This window comes from Molossus molossus, unplaced genomic scaffold (genome assembly GCF_014108415.1).
Source record: "Molossus molossus isolate mMolMol1 unplaced genomic scaffold, mMolMol1.p scaffold_m16_p_14, whole genome shotgun sequence".
Taxonomy (NCBI): Eukaryota; Metazoa; Chordata; class Mammalia; order Chiroptera; family Molossidae; genus Molossus; species Molossus molossus.
The window spans coordinates 27,088,687-27,104,344 of NW_023425349.1; the positions used below are offsets into that span (position 1 = coordinate 27,088,687).

Sequence of the window (15,658 nt, forward strand, 5' to 3'; positions counted from 1 at the left end):
TTTGTTTGGAAGATGCAAGGCACCCTGCCACTATGCTATTCTTCCATTCCTATGGTCATAAACTAACTTCTCACCTTCCTGCTACTACCTTCAGAACTCTCCTTCTTTCTTTTGCCATTTGTAGGTTTTATACTTGTACTTAATGGTGAGCAGAGAGAGCAAAAATGGGTCTATACCATCTTGTCCAGACTGGAAATCTCTCAAAGAAATTTTTAAAAAGGAGAAAAAAATTGAGAATTTACTACTTAAAGCTACAGTAATCAAGAGAATATGGTATTAGCAAGATGATAGACACTAAATCAACAAAGCAGAATAGAAAAATATGGAAATAGAATTATCATATATTGTTAATTGATTTTCCATAAAGGCTCTAGGGCAATTAAATAGTGTAATGGAAAGATTTGTAAACATTTGGTGCCTGAGGAATTGGATATTCATATGAATAAAAATAAAGCTCAAATTTTACCTCATACTGTACACAAAAAATAAACAAAGTGAGTCTTAAATCTAAATATATAGGCTAAAAATTATAAAAGTTCTATAAAAATAATTTGACATTGACAAATATTCCTTAGTAGTATAAAGTAAGTACCATAAAACTAAAACAATAGATGATGAATTAGAAATTATCATAATTAAAAACATTTGATCATTAAAGGACACTGTAATAAAATAAATAGCAAGACACAAATTGGAATAAGTATTCTTAATAAATCTGACAAAGGACATGGTATTCATAATATTCAAAGAACTCTTACAACTCAGTACAGTCAGCCCTTCATATCTGCAGATTACACATCTGTGGATTCAACTAACCATGGATGGAAAATATTGGAAAAAAGTGTTATGTTGTTGCTGACCTGTACTATGTGGTTAGGCCTCTGATGGTTGCATCTGCACTGAATAGTACTGACTTTTTTTCTTGTCATTATTCTCTAAATCAGTGGTTCTCAACCTTCCTAATGCCACAACCCTTTAATACAGTTCCTCATGTTGTGGTGACCCCCAACCATAAAATTATTTTTGTTGTTACTTCATAACTATAATATTGTTATTGTTATGACTCGTAAATATCTGATATGCAGAATGTATTTTCATTGTTACAAATTGAACAGAATTAAAATATAGTGATTAATCACAAAAATAATATGTAATTATATATTTGGAAATACTTATTTCTAATTACAAATAAATGAAATTTTGTCTTGAAGCATGGTGTAATATGGGTAACAGTCTTTATATAACAACAGTAAACCACATTGCTACATTTTGCGACAGTATGCATAAAAAGCCAATGTCAGTGGGAAGGTTAAGATTGCTTCCTTCTTACCAGATCAGAAATTCTTGGGGCAGTCTTTGCAAGAGTACAACGAAGACCATCTTCCACAAGTCTACTTCTGTATTTAGATTTGATAACCAACAACCTGGAAAACCCTGTTTCACAAAGATATGTTGTTGGAAGTGGAAGAAGAAGGCACAACACAATTTCAGACAGAACAGGATATGACTGCAAACACTTGATCCAGAATTTTGTTACTGGCATTGCAGAGAAATCAGTTCTCGCTGCATCGCTGTTAATATGTTCAATGAACTCCTCTTGTGCTGTCTCAGGAACATCTTCAACTTTGACTGTGAATGGGCTTCTGGCAAGTGCAAATGGGGTATCAGGTAGATTTGGAAAGTACAATGAAATTTCCTCTGCAAGCATGTGCAAGTGTTCTTTCACAGAAATTATCATCATAATCCTTTTATCTGGTTCAATGTCATGTTCCTCAAAGAAAGCAGATGAGGTAGGCAACATGTAAATTTTATTTTTATTCAAAAAAATTTTTTTTCCCAAAGCTGAAGTTTCATTTGGAATGATTGGATCTTTTCAGACAAATCAAGGCATGTTGCATTTGGTCTTTGCAGTGATAAATTTAACTCATTCAAGATGGCAAAGATGTCAACCAAGTAAATTATTTTCTGTAGTTCACTTTTGTCGTTGAAAAGTGCTTCGAACTGCAGTCTTGCTTTCTGATTAAAAAACATTTTGAATTCATCACAAAGCTCAAAAACACGTTTTAAAACTTTTTCTGTTGACAACCATCTCACTTCAGTGTGAAATAGCAGAGCATTGTTCAGTGCATCCAACTCGTTGCACAGTTGCAAAAATAGTCGACTGTTTAAAGTGCTCGCCTTTACAAAATTGATAGAATTTATGACACTTTTCATTACTTCTTGTAACTCTTGTGGCAGCATCTTCATTGCTAATATTTGCCGATGAATCATACAGTGAGTTCTGATGATTTTTGGTGACTTATTCAGTACCAAACATTGAAATCCAGATCGACATCCTAGCATAGCTGGAGCACCATTTGTGCAAACACCACAAACCTTTTTCCAAGAGATCTTATGCTCTTTCAGAAATGAACCAACTGTGTCAAATACATCATGTGCAATAGTTGTCATTTCAAGAGGTTTGCAAAAAAGAAACTCATCTTTAAAGTCGCCATCATTAATATACCTCACGTAAACCAGAAACTGTGAACAGTTTGCAACATCTGTAGATTCATCAAGCTGGATGCTAAATATTGGAAGTGGAGCAGATTTAATTTTCTAGATTACCTGATCAAGAATATCAGTATCAGACATGTCATCTATTCTTCTGTGGTCAGTGTTGATAGATAAGGAAATTGCACTCAATTTCATAACAAATTCGTCTCCGATCATAACGCAATGTCTTTGGCCGCTGGCAACAGTAAGTCCTCAGCAATGGTGTGAGGTTTCATAGCTCTGGCGATTCTCAGTGCCACCAAAGAAGAAGCTTCAACGGCTTCTATGTTTGGTTTGTGGTACTTGCCACCAGTGTCAAGTCTGGCTTTCATGAGTCTATCAGCTTTGCTTCTAAAATAGTTGGTGTCCTTGCCGGCAAAGCTCAGATGCTTGCTATCGAAATGACGTTTTGGTTTGTTTGTCTTCATAGATTTGGCTGATAGAACTTCACAACAAATAACACATGGTGTTTTCTTAATTCCTGCTGTAATTATCGAGGTAAAACCATACCGCAAAAATCCTCTCTATATTTTTATTTCTTAATATTCTTCTCTACACCATTCATTGTCATGGGATGGTTTCCTAATGAAAATAATATATAACAATAGCTTTAATAGTACAAAAGATGATACATGGCATAGTTTAGTCAATACAGTTTACTGAAGTTTCCTATGGTTTACCATTCTCTGTGTTGTTGTTTTTACATACCTGTTACTATCACAAGGGGCAGTATTCACATCAATCACAGCTGAATATAAAAAGACAAATCAGCATCCATATTAAGTTCCCATGGTACAGATATATTTTTTTTTTTTGCTTTAGTTGATGATTTTACAGTACATGATTTTACATTTACCCCGTAATTATAATTCATTGTGTCATTTTACCTCCAATACAGTAGCTGCTTTTAACAGAGTAGAAGCTTTCTACACAGTAGCTGCTCTCTACACATGTGACTGGTTCGCATAAGTACATTATAGCGCCAACCCTGTCACATATACCTGTATTTGTATGGGGTGTATGTGATGGGGTTGGTGCGATGATGTCGTCACACTGGGAACTCGTATGTGGGCATATCTGTTTGTGAGCGTATCTGCATGTGGGCGGACCCACCTGGAGACAGAGGAGCCATGTCTTGGTTCCTAAGACCATCAAAAATATGTGTTTTCCAATGGTCTTAGGCGACCCCTGTGAAAGGGTCGTTCGACCCCCAAAGGGGTTGCACCCACAGGTTGAGAACCACTGCCCTAAATAATACAATATAACAACTACTTACATAGCATTTACATTGTAAAAGATATTATATGTAATCTAGAGATAATATAGAGTATACAGGAGGATGTCTGTAGGCTATGTACAAATACTATTCCTTTTTTTATAGGGAACTAGAATATCTGAGGAATTTGGTATTCATAGCAGGTCCTGGAACCAATCCCCCACAGATACTGAGGAACAATCATCATAAGTAAAGAATCAAACCAATAGAAAAAGTACACAAAAGATTTGAACAGATGATTCACATAAGAGCATATACAAATGTTAGTAAGCATGCATTCTCAATATCATTAATCATTTGTAATCAGTGAATTACAAACTAAAAACTCAATGTGTTACTAACGCATAACTCTTACAATGGCTAAAATGAAAAAGACTTAAGTTCACAATTATTGGTAAAGATATAGAACAACTTGAACTCTCATACTTTGCTTTGAGAATATGATATGATACAACCAATTTGGAAATCTGTCTAACAATTTCTTTACAAGTTAAATATTCATCTATCAAGAAATTCGGTCATTCCATTCCTAGATATTTACCCCATAGAAACAAAAACATAAGTCCACACAAAGAACTGGAGGAGAATGTTCATAGGAGTTTTATTCATACTAGTGAAAAACAGAAAACAATACATGTGTTCATTAACTGATAAATGGCTAAGCAAAATGTGGACTATCCATGCAAAGGAATACTATTCAGCAATAAAGATGAACATGCCAATGTTCCAGAAAAACCAACATGATGAATCTTAAAATCATTATACTGAGTGAAAGAAGTCAGAAGTAAAAGTATCTATGATGGGTGATTCTATTTACATATATTTTAGAAAAAAAATTAATCTATATAATGCTATGATTACTGTAGCTTTGCAATATAATTTGAAATCAAGAGTGCGATGCCTCCAGTTTTGTTTTTCTCTCTCAAGATTGCTTTGACTATTTGGAATCTTTCATGGTTTTATACAAATTTTAGGACTGTTTGTGAAGAATGCCATTGGAATTTTGATAAGGATTGCATTGATTCTGTAGATTGCTTCGGGTAATGTGGACATTTTCACAATATTCTTCCAATCCATGAACACAGAGTATCTTTCTATTTATTTGTGTCTTCTTTAATTTCTTTCATAAAAATCATATAGTTATCAGTGTATAGGTCTTTCATCGCCTTGGTTAAATTTATTCCTAGGCGTTTTATTATTTTTGATGCAATTGTAAATGGGATTATATTTTTAATTTTCACTTTTGCTAGTTTGTTGTTAGTATATAAAATGTAACAGAATTTTTAAAATAATTTTCTTTATTGATTTTAGAGAGAGAGGGAGAGAAATAGAGACATTGATGAGAGAGAACATTGATTGGCCGCGTCCTGCATGCCTCCTTTAGGGGATCAGGCCCACAACCGGAGCATGCGACTCAAATGGGAATCAAACCAGCGACCTCTTGGTGCATGGGTCATTGCTCAACCCCTGAACTACACCAGCTAGGTGTAAATGTAACAGATTTTTGTATGTTGATTTTGTACCCTACAATTACACTGAATTTGTTTATTAGTTCTAACGGTTGTTTGTTTGTTTTTTGTCTTTAGGGTTTTCTCTGTGTAAAACCATGTCATTGGTAAATAGTGATGGTTTTACTTCCTCTCCAATTTGAATGCCCTTTATTTATTTATATCTTTAAAAATATGTTTTTATAAATTTTTTAGAAAGAGAGGAAGGGAGAGAGATAGAAACATCGATGTGAGAGAGAACCATTTATCGGCTGCCTCCTGCACGCCCCTACTGGGGATCAAGCCCACACCCAGGCATGTGCCCTGAATGAGAATGGAACCGGGGCCTCTCAGTCCATGGGACAACGCTCAATCCACTGGGCCACACCTGCTCGGCAATTTTTTTTTTCCTACGTAATTACTTTAGCTAAGACTTGTAGTACTGTGTTGAATAAAAGTGGCAAGTTGGGCATCTTTGTCTTGTTCCTGATCTTAGAGGCAAAGCTTTCCTTTTCACCACTGAGTATGATGTTAGCTGTGGCCTTGTCATATATGGCCTTTATTATGTTGCGGTATGTTCTACCTGTACTCACTTTTTTGAGAGCTTTTAAAAAAATTGTAAATAGATTTTAAATTTAAGTCTGCTGTCTGTGCAGTGGCCTGGTGGTGGCAGCCTTCCAATAACTTTTTAGACCTGTGGGGCCCAGAAGTGCTACCTCCCCGGCCACAAGAGCCAGGCAGTCAAGAGGCATCCCCTGTGTAGACTGTGTATGCAATATTTACCTGCCTGGCTTAGGAAGGATTGTGGGAGTGGGTGGGGTGGAGTGTTTGTCCAGCCAGTTTGGAAGAGTGTAAATATAGCACCCGCACTAATTGTGTTTCTCTGTCTGGGCTATATATTTCTTCCATTGTTGTCTTTTAATCTTGTCCCACTTATTCATTTGCCTTATCCTGACCTATTCCAGAATGACACAGTTAAGTAAACACAGTATTTCCTGATCTAATCAATTGTTTTAACATCTCCATAATTAGTTACATTTCTTAATACTGCTATTTGTTTTTAACTACCAATGATAATTAAATTAATATTTTTTTTAAAAACCTTAGGCCACCAATGAATGATGCCTATCATCTTTACAGGTACTCAATAGAGGCACTCTTTACTAAAAAACAGAAAACTATTTGCCCAACAGGATTTGCTTCATTCGAAGCCCAGTAATAAAAGTCAGTAATATATATTTTCCTAGCTTTTACTTTCAACTGATGTCTCATTAAACCGATCAGTCAAAAGAATGGCTTAATTGTGTAGTAGGGCCATACCCAAAATATCCAATTACATTTCTTCAATTAACTTTCACTAGCTGATGTTTATAAGTAATTTAGTGAAATTAGGTGAAGGTTAAATTACTGTAGCAATCAGAGGTGTGTTTAAGTAGTAAAATATAGAGAAGGAACACTTGTTCTAATAGATATGCATATTAACACCATTGCCCTTAGGATATATAACATCAACCCTTCCCAATTAATATTAGTAATAAATCTTCATGTGCCACTGCTTCGGACGCAAAACCGCATGATGTATACTCAGCCATTTCAACAAATTAGCTCTCCATATATAGATTTTTAAACTATGCCCTTTAAAGTTGTACTCCATTTATCTGCTTATAGCCTCAATTTGTGTTTCTAGCCCTAATAATTCTTTTGAAATTTGCACCTAAACTTCTAACTTTCAACTAATTATTACTTCTCAGTCAAAAGTGTTCCTCAGAATTTTCTAAACTGAGCTTTTCAGTTTCCTTTCTCATGAATTCTTGATTTGCATATAGAATGTTGTCTTCTTCTAAAACAAATTTTATACATCCATATGTCTCCCCAACTTTTTTAGTTGGTTCCTAAAACCTATTTTTTTCCAACCACAAAAGTATTTGTTTCTCCACTTTATCTCCAAAAGCATTTATTAGAATCTATTTTAGGAATTATTCAGTAAAGCCCATTTGAGAAAATGTGAAAAATACAAATAAGTCCCAACAAAATAAAATGATCTTTACCTCCATAATTTGAATTACTTGCCTTAATATATTCATGTATAAACTATCATTTCTTATGTGCAGTCATAAACATATTTAACAACATGTCATTCAACATGCTAAGTTTCTTCTGGTTTTAGGGTTTTTGTATGAGTTGTGTCCTTGGACAGTACTTCTAATATATTTGCATTGTTATATATTTAAAAACCTTGTTAGCCCTGGCAGGTTTGGCTCAGTTGTTAGAGCATCGGCCCGCAGACTGGAGAGTCCCAGGTTTAGTTGCCGCTAAGGGCACGTACCTCGGTTGCAGTTTGTCCCCGGCCCCAGTTGAGGTCGTGTGGGTGGCAACCACGCGATGTGTCTCTCTCACATTGATGTTTCTCTCTCTTCCTTCCTCTCTCCCTCCTGCTCTACCTGAAGATAAATGCAAAAATGTCCTCGGGTGAGGATAATTAATAAATAAACAAACCTTTTTGATAACATATAAGTGTGCATCATATTCTTTCATTATGATAACTCTGTCTTTTAATTTAGTGAGTGTAAACTATTACATTTGTTATAATTATTGATAAGTCTGGATTTTGTTTTGTTTGCTCTTTGTCCTCCCATTTCGTTTATTCTTTGCTTTTCCCCTTTTGGGGAGGAAAATGTTATTTAACCTTTTTTATTATTCTGTTTTAGCTTATGTTTTATGATTTTGAGCATATCCAGTTTTTTTTCTTGTGATTACTCTAAGGGTTGCAAAAGACATGCTTAACTTTTCACAGTCTACTAAGCATCCATATTTTACCACTTCAACTATAAAGTAGAAAGTTCATCTATACACATTGAAAATTCTAGCAGAAGTTATAATTTTGCTTTCAGCCATCAGAAAAAAACTTAAAAACTTAGAAGAACAATCTGTTTATATTTAACAGGGTCCTTACCATTTCTGTTGCTCCTTCTTTTTTCCTGGTATCCTTGCCCTTTAGTCTGAAGAACTTCCTTTAGAAAATATTTTTAGAGCAATTCAGCCAGAGCTGGAGGGCTTTAATTAGAGCTTTCTCTGCACTTCTGTATTCACTTTTGATTTTCTGATTCCAGCAACTGGAAGGAAAAAAAAAACAATAGCAAGTTCACAGCCATTTTGGTAGTACTTTAAAACCTGGTGTTCTTCCCTGATCTGCTTGCTGCTGTTTATTTTTCAGAGTCCTCAAATGACTGCTTCCTGCATTCTGTCAGGTTTTTTATGACAAGGTGAAGTGTACTTACTCTTTGTCATTGGGAACCAGACTTCAGTGGTTGGTTCTCCTCTAAGAATTTAGCATAACTAACTAGTCTTTAAGTCTCTGTTCAGAAAGCATCTTCTCAAGAAAGACTTCTTGACAATCCCAGAAAGGAGCTACACACCTCTCAACTACTTATCTTTTCAGAATATTTTCCTTCTATTTATATTGTTTTATTTTTTACATAGTTTTTAATCACTATATTATAATTTATCTTTTTATTAATCATCCAACTTATCTCATCAAAATGTAAATTCTGTACAATCCCTGTATAAGACAATATCTATATACTCATTCACATTATCTTTTTCATTTCCCACTTACCTTCAGTCCCTGGCATATGATGTGTACCTAATAAATTTTTGGTAAAGACTAAATGTCATTATATATTTTCCTAACATGCCATTTCATTTCAGGTATAACATTTTTCTGTATGGATGCATGAAAACTTAAATATGTGGTTATGATTAGAAAGAAAAAACTCTCTGTCTTAACTTTTCTTCTATAATCCCTGAATACAGACAATAGAAGGAGGGTGATATCTACTTAAGTAGAAAATGTTTTAAAGTAGTTTCCAATGTTAACATATTAAGTATATTAATATGTTAATATTAAAAATGAAAATATAAACAGTATGATGCTAAATCAAATGTGAAGTTTTTCTTTCAAATATAATTCACTTATCAGCTTGTTGTGAACATTTGTCTTATTCCAGTATGCACTACACAATATTGCCTGTTTTCTTTAATAAAATAAAAGAATTTTCACTCACTTGAAGCTCACTCTGCTCTTGTTAAAATCAGCATTCTCTTTGCCATCTGTGTTCTAAAATGTTTTTCAGCTGCTTTTGATAGAAATGGTCCTTAGTATCTCTTTTGTTGTACACTATATATAGAAGTATTACAACAGACTCACATCTCTGACAACTGAAAACTTTTTATTGACTCATCCAAAATGTTTTTCAACCTTCTTTTTTGTTGAAATAAGTTATTTTCTGCTTTTCCCTAGCCACCATAGACATAGACCTTTTAAAAGTCCTATCATAAGGGCAGCCAGACCTGTCAGGGAAGTCTGAATCCTATATAGTAAACCCACTTCAGTTAAAGCCATGTCTCTGATCCCTTTTCCCTCCAGATCGTCTCCTCTGACACATGCCAACACGATTTAAAAACAAAAAACAAGAGTTGGTAGATTCAATGAAATGATAATTCATATATTTAAAATGAAATTCAGATATTAGAAAAAAATTGGTTTTTATATTCTGGTGAAGATGAACTTCTTATTCATCTTGACTAATTTCAAGGTTTAACTAGAAAAAAATGCATTAATAATAAACTGCTATACATATATATGTATATTTTAAAATTTAATTAATTAATTTATTTTTGTTACAGATGTTTCTCCTTTTTTCCCCAATAATTCCCCCCTCTCCTTCCCTCCCCAGCTTTGTTGTCCATGTCCATTGTTCATGCATACATGCATATAAGTTCTGTGGTTTATCTCTCCCCCACCACCCCCTGTTCTGGGAATTGTCAGTCTGTACCCCACTTCCACGTCTCTGGGACTACCCCATTCCTCAGACTGTTAAGTTCAATATATTCCACAAATAAGGGAGATCATATGATACTTGTCTTTCTATGTTTGGCTCGATTTGCTTAGGATGACACTTTCCAGGTCCCTCCATGTCATCTGAAAGGATAAGAGATCTTTCTTTCTTACAGCTGCATAGTACTCCATTGTGTATATGTACCACTGCTTTTTTATCCATTTGTCTACTGATGGACACTTGGGCTGTTTCCAGATCTTAGCTATTGTAAATAGTGCTACTATGAACGTGGGGGTACATATATTCTTTCTGATTGGTGTTTCAGGCTTCTTAGGGTATATTCCTAGAAGAGGGATCACTGGGTCAAATAGAAGTTCAAATTTTAATTTTTTGAGGTAACACCATATTTCTTTCCATAGTGGCTGCACCAGTCTGCATTCCCACCAGCAGTGTACTAGAGTCCCCTTTTTTCCACACCCTTGCCAACACTTGTTGTTTGATGATTTGTTGATGGCGACCATTCTGACAAGTGTGAGGTGATACCTCATTGCTGTTTTATTTTGCATCTCTCTGATGATTAGTGATGTTGAGCATTTCTTCATAAGTCTCTTAGCCATTTGTATGTCCTGTTTGGAGAAGTATCTGTTTAGTTCCTCTGCCCATTTTTTAATTGGGTTCTTTGTCTTCCTTTTGTTGAGTTGTATGAACACTCTCTACATATTGGAAATTAACCCCTTATCTGATATATCATTGGCAGTTATGCTTTCCCATGCAGTGGGTAGGCTTTTCATTTTGATGATTGTATCTTTTGCTGTGCAGAAGCTTTTGAGTTTGATGTAGTCCCATGTGTTCATTTTCTTCTTTGTTTCTATTGCCTACGTGATGTATCAGTGAACATTCTGCTGTGTCTGATGTCTGAAATTTTGCTTCCTACAGTTTCTTCTAGGATTTTTATGAATTCCTTAGTCACATTTAAGTCTTTTATCCATTTTGAGGTTATCTTGTGTATGGTGTAAGTCGATGGTCTAGTTTCTTTCTTTCTTTCTTTTTTTTTTTTTTTGCATGTAGCTGTCCAATTTTCCCAACACCATTATTAAAAAGGCTGTCTTTACTCCAACTGTATGCTCTGGCCACCTTTGTCAAATATTAATTGAGCATAATGTCTTGGGTCCATTTCTGGGTTCTGGGTTCTGTTCCACTGGTCTATATGCCTGTTCTTGTGCCAGTACCAGGCTGTTTTGATTTCAGTGGCTTTGTAGTATAACCTGAAATCTGGTAATGTGATCCCTCCAATTTTGTTCTTCTTTTTCAAGATTGCTGTGGCTATCCGGGGTCTTTTTTTGGTTCCATATGAACTTTTAAAGTACTTGTTCTAATCCTTTGAAGTATGCCATTGGTATTTTGATGGGGATTGCATTGAATCTATAGATTGCTTTGGGTAGTATGGACATTTCAATGCTGTTAATTCTTCCAATCCATTAACAGGGTATGTGCATCCACTTTTTTATATCTTCCTCTATTTCTTTTTTCAATGACCTGTAGTTTTCTGCAAATAGGTCCTTTATTTCTTTGGTTAAGTTTATTCCTAGGTATCATAATTTTTTCGCTGCAATGGGAAATAGGATTCTTTTCTTAGTTTCTCTTTCTTTGAATTCATCATTGGTGTATAAGAATGCCATCGATTTCTTGACGTTAATTTTGTATCCTGCTACTTTTCCAAATTCATGTATTAAGTCTAGTATATTTTTGATGGAGTCTTTGGGGTTTTCTACGTATAGTATCATGTCATCTGCGAATAATGACAGTATCACTTCCTCCTTTCCAATTTGGATCCCTTTTATTTTTTGTTCCTGTCTGATTGCTGTGGCTAAGATTTTCAGTACTATGTTAAATAAGAGGTGAAAGTGGGCATCCTTACCATGTTCCTGTTCTTAAGGGAAATGCTTTTAGTTTTTGCCCATTGAGTATGATGTTGGCTGTAGGTCTTTCTTATATGGCCTTTATTATGTCAAGATATGATCCCTCTATTCCTACATTGCTGAGCTTTTTTATCAGAAATGGATGCTGGATTTTGTCGAAGGCTTTTTCGGCATCTATTGATACGATCATGTGGTTTTTATTCTTCATTTTAATTATGTGGTGTATCAAGTTTATTGATTTGCGAATATTGTACCAGCCTTGCATCCCTGGGATGAATCCCACTTGGTCATGGTGAATAATTTTTTTGGTGTATTGCTGGATCCGATTTGCTAGTATTTTGGCATCTATGTTCATCAGGGATATTGGGCTGTAGTTTTCTTTCTTTGTAGTGTCTTTTTCTGGTTTTGGAATTAGGATTATGCTGGCTTCATTAAACAAGTTTGGAGGTCTTCCTTTTTCTTGAACTTTTTGAAATAGTTTGAGGAGAATGGGTGTTAGTTCTTTTTTGAATGTTCGGTAAAACTCCCCCATGAAGCCATCCGGGCCTGGGCTTTTGTTCGCTGGGAGAGTCTTGATTACATCTTCAATTTCCTTAGTTGTTATTGCCCTGTTCAAGTTTTCTATCTCTTCTTGGTCTAGTTTTGGGAGACTATGTGTTTCTAGAAATTTGTCCATTTTGCTTAGATTATCAAATTTGTTGACATATAATTGTTCATAGTAGTTGTTAAAGATCTTTTGTATTTGTGTGGTGTCAATTGTTACTTCTGTTTGATTTCTGATTTTGTGTATTTAGGTTCTCTCTCTTTGTTTCTTGGTGAGTCTAGCTAAGGAACCATCGATCTTGTTTATCTTGTCGAAAAACCAACTCTTTGTTTCAGTGATCCTTTGAATTGTTTTTTGTTGTTGTTGTTGTTGTTTTTTTGCACTCTACGTCATTTATTTCTGCTCTGATTTTTACTATTTCCTTCCTTCTACTTGCTCTGGGGTTTTCTTTTTGTTTGCTTTCTAGTTCTTTATGTTGTGAGGTTAGATAGTCTATTAGAGATTTTTCTTGTTTTCTGAGGTAGGCCTGTAGTGCTATGAACTTTCCTCTCAGAACTGCTTTCGCTGCATCTCATAGATTTTGTGTTGTTGTGTGTTCATTTTTATTGGTTTCTAGGAAGTTTTTAATTTCTTCCTTGATCTCCTCGGTAACCCATTTTTTATTTTATATCATGCTATTCAGCCTCCATGTGTTCAAATGTCTTTGCATGTTCTTGTTGCAATTGATTTCTAGTTTCATGCCATTGTGATCTGAGAAGATGCTTGATATGATTTCAGTCTTCTTGAACTTGTAGATACTTAGTTTGTGCCCTAACATGTGGTCTATCTTTGAGAATGTCCCATGTGTATTTGAGAAGAATGTGAATTCTGTAGTTTTGGGGTGTAATTCTCTGTAGATATCTATTAAATCCATTTGGTCTAGTGCTTCATTTAGAGTCTGTGTTTCCTTGCTAATTTTTTGTCTAGAGGATCTATCCAGTAATGTCAGCGGGGTGTTGAAGTTCCCTACTATGATTGTATTGCTATCGATTTCTCCTTTGAAGTCCTCCAGAAGATTTTTTAATATATTTTGGTGCTCCTATATTGGGTGCATATATGTTTATCAAGGTTATATCTTTCTGTTGGATAGACCCTTCAATATTATGTAGTGGCCTTCTTTGTCTCTAGTTATGGCCTTCATTTTGAAGTCTATTTTATCAGATATGAGTATTGCTACCCCAGCTTTTTTTTTCCTTTCCGTTTGCTTGGAAGATTTTTTCCCATCCCTTCACTTTCAACCTATGTGAATCTTTTGTTGTGAAGTGGGTCTCTTGTAAACAACATATAGATGAGTCATGCTTTCTTATCCAATCAGCTACTCTGTGTCTTTTTATGGGAGTATCCATCCATTTACATTTAAGGAGATTATTGATATGTACTTATATATTGCCATTTTTGTTTAGTGTGGATATATTTTTCTTTCTATTTCTACTGCTAATTACAATTACAGCAGTCCTTTTAACATTTCTTGCAGTGCTGGTTTGGTGCTAATATATTCCCTTGGCCTTTTTTTTTTTTTGTCTGGGAAGCTCTTTATTTGACCTTCTATTTTGAATGATAGCCTTGCTGGGTAGCATAGTCTTGGATTCAGATAGTTGTTTTTCATGACCTTGATTACCTCATGCCATTCCCTTCTGGCCTGTAGTGTTTCTGTTGAGAAGTCAGCTGAGAGCCTTATGGGGTTTCCTTTGTAGGTAACCTGTTGCTTATCTCTTGCTGCCTTTAGGATTCTCTCTTTGTCTTTAATTTTTGGCATTTTGATTACTATGTGTCTTGGTGTGGGCCTGTTTGGGTTCTTCTTACTTGGGGCTCTCTGTGCATCTTGAACTTGAATGCCTTCTTCCTTCACCAAATTAGAGAAGTTTTCTGTAACTATTTCTTCAAATATATTCTCTAACCCTTGCTCATTTTCTTCTTCTTCGGGGACTTTTATGATGCGAATGTTATTACGTTTCCAGTTGTCCCACAGTTCTCTTAAGCTGTCTTTCTATTTTTTCATTGTTTTTTCCTTTTGGTTTTCTGATTGGTTGATTTTTTCTACGCTATCTTCTAATTCACTGATCAGGTCCTCAGCTTTCTCTACTCTGCTATTTAGACTTTCCAATGTGTTCTTTATTTCTGATATGTCATTCTTCATTTCTTCTTGATGGTTTTTAATTTCCAACTGGTTGATTTTCAACATTTCTATGTCTTTACTCATGGTGCTCATGTCCTTACACATGCTGTTAAGCTTCCTCAAGATCATGGCTCTGAATTCTAGTTCTGTTAACTTGCTTAACTGCACCTCATTTATCTCATCTTCAGTAGAGGTCTCTTGTTCTTTCATTTGGCTTTTGTTTCTGTGTTTCACCATTTTGTCTATCACAGTGGGCTTTGGAGCCTGCCAAATTTTCTTGGTGGGTGTTGGTGTTCTGCTGTTTGTGGTTCCCTCTCCTGGGTTTGGATGATCCAGGGAGGACCCACATTAAATACCACCATCAAGTCTTACTTTCCTGGTTAGAGTTGCTAGCCCAGTGTTGGTACAGTTATCCTCTAGCTTTTTGCCTGGAGGCTATCATTAGTGGTTACCTGAAGAGCCTTGGGTTCTCAGCTGAATGAAAAACTCCTTCAGGTGCTCAGTGTAAGAGGATTTCCCGAGTGTGCGGCAGATGCTGGTTGTTAATGGGCCTCAATTAGCATTTCAATGGCCACCGGGTGGGGTTGAATCTCCGAGGGAGGGGCCACCGCTTTTCCTCAGAGCCCTGGGAAGGAGTAAGATGACCACCATCCTGAGTGGCCGCAACTCAGTCAAAGCTCTGAGCGCCCTCCAAATACCGAGTGTTCCCACGCAGTTCCATTCCAGTCTTCCCTCCCTCTGCCGGAGCCCAAGGTGATTGGCTGTGGCTATTTTAGCCTCTGTCCCGGCTCTGCGCTGTGGAGCCGCCTGGGAGTTTATCCTCAGGGCACCACTCACAGCTAAGGTTGCTGCTTCCAGCTAAGGCTGCTGCCAACGGTGGACTCCCACCCCCCTCTTGCGTCTC

General features: G+C 35.8%; 1 protein-coding gene across 1 annotated transcript in view; it reads right to left on the reverse strand.

The window, feature by feature from the left end:
* Window positions 1-1,297: 1,297 nt before the first annotated feature.
* LOC118630052 (protein ZBED8-like) overlaps window positions 1,298-15,658 on the reverse strand; it is a 123,682-nt gene continuing 109,321 nt past the window's right edge. The window contains 3 exon segments of the mRNA XM_036261747.1: window positions 1,298-1,822; window positions 1,825-2,720; window positions 2,723-3,059. Coding sequence (XP_036117640.1) covers window positions 1,298-1,822; window positions 1,825-2,720; window positions 2,723-3,059 — 1,758 coding nt within the window.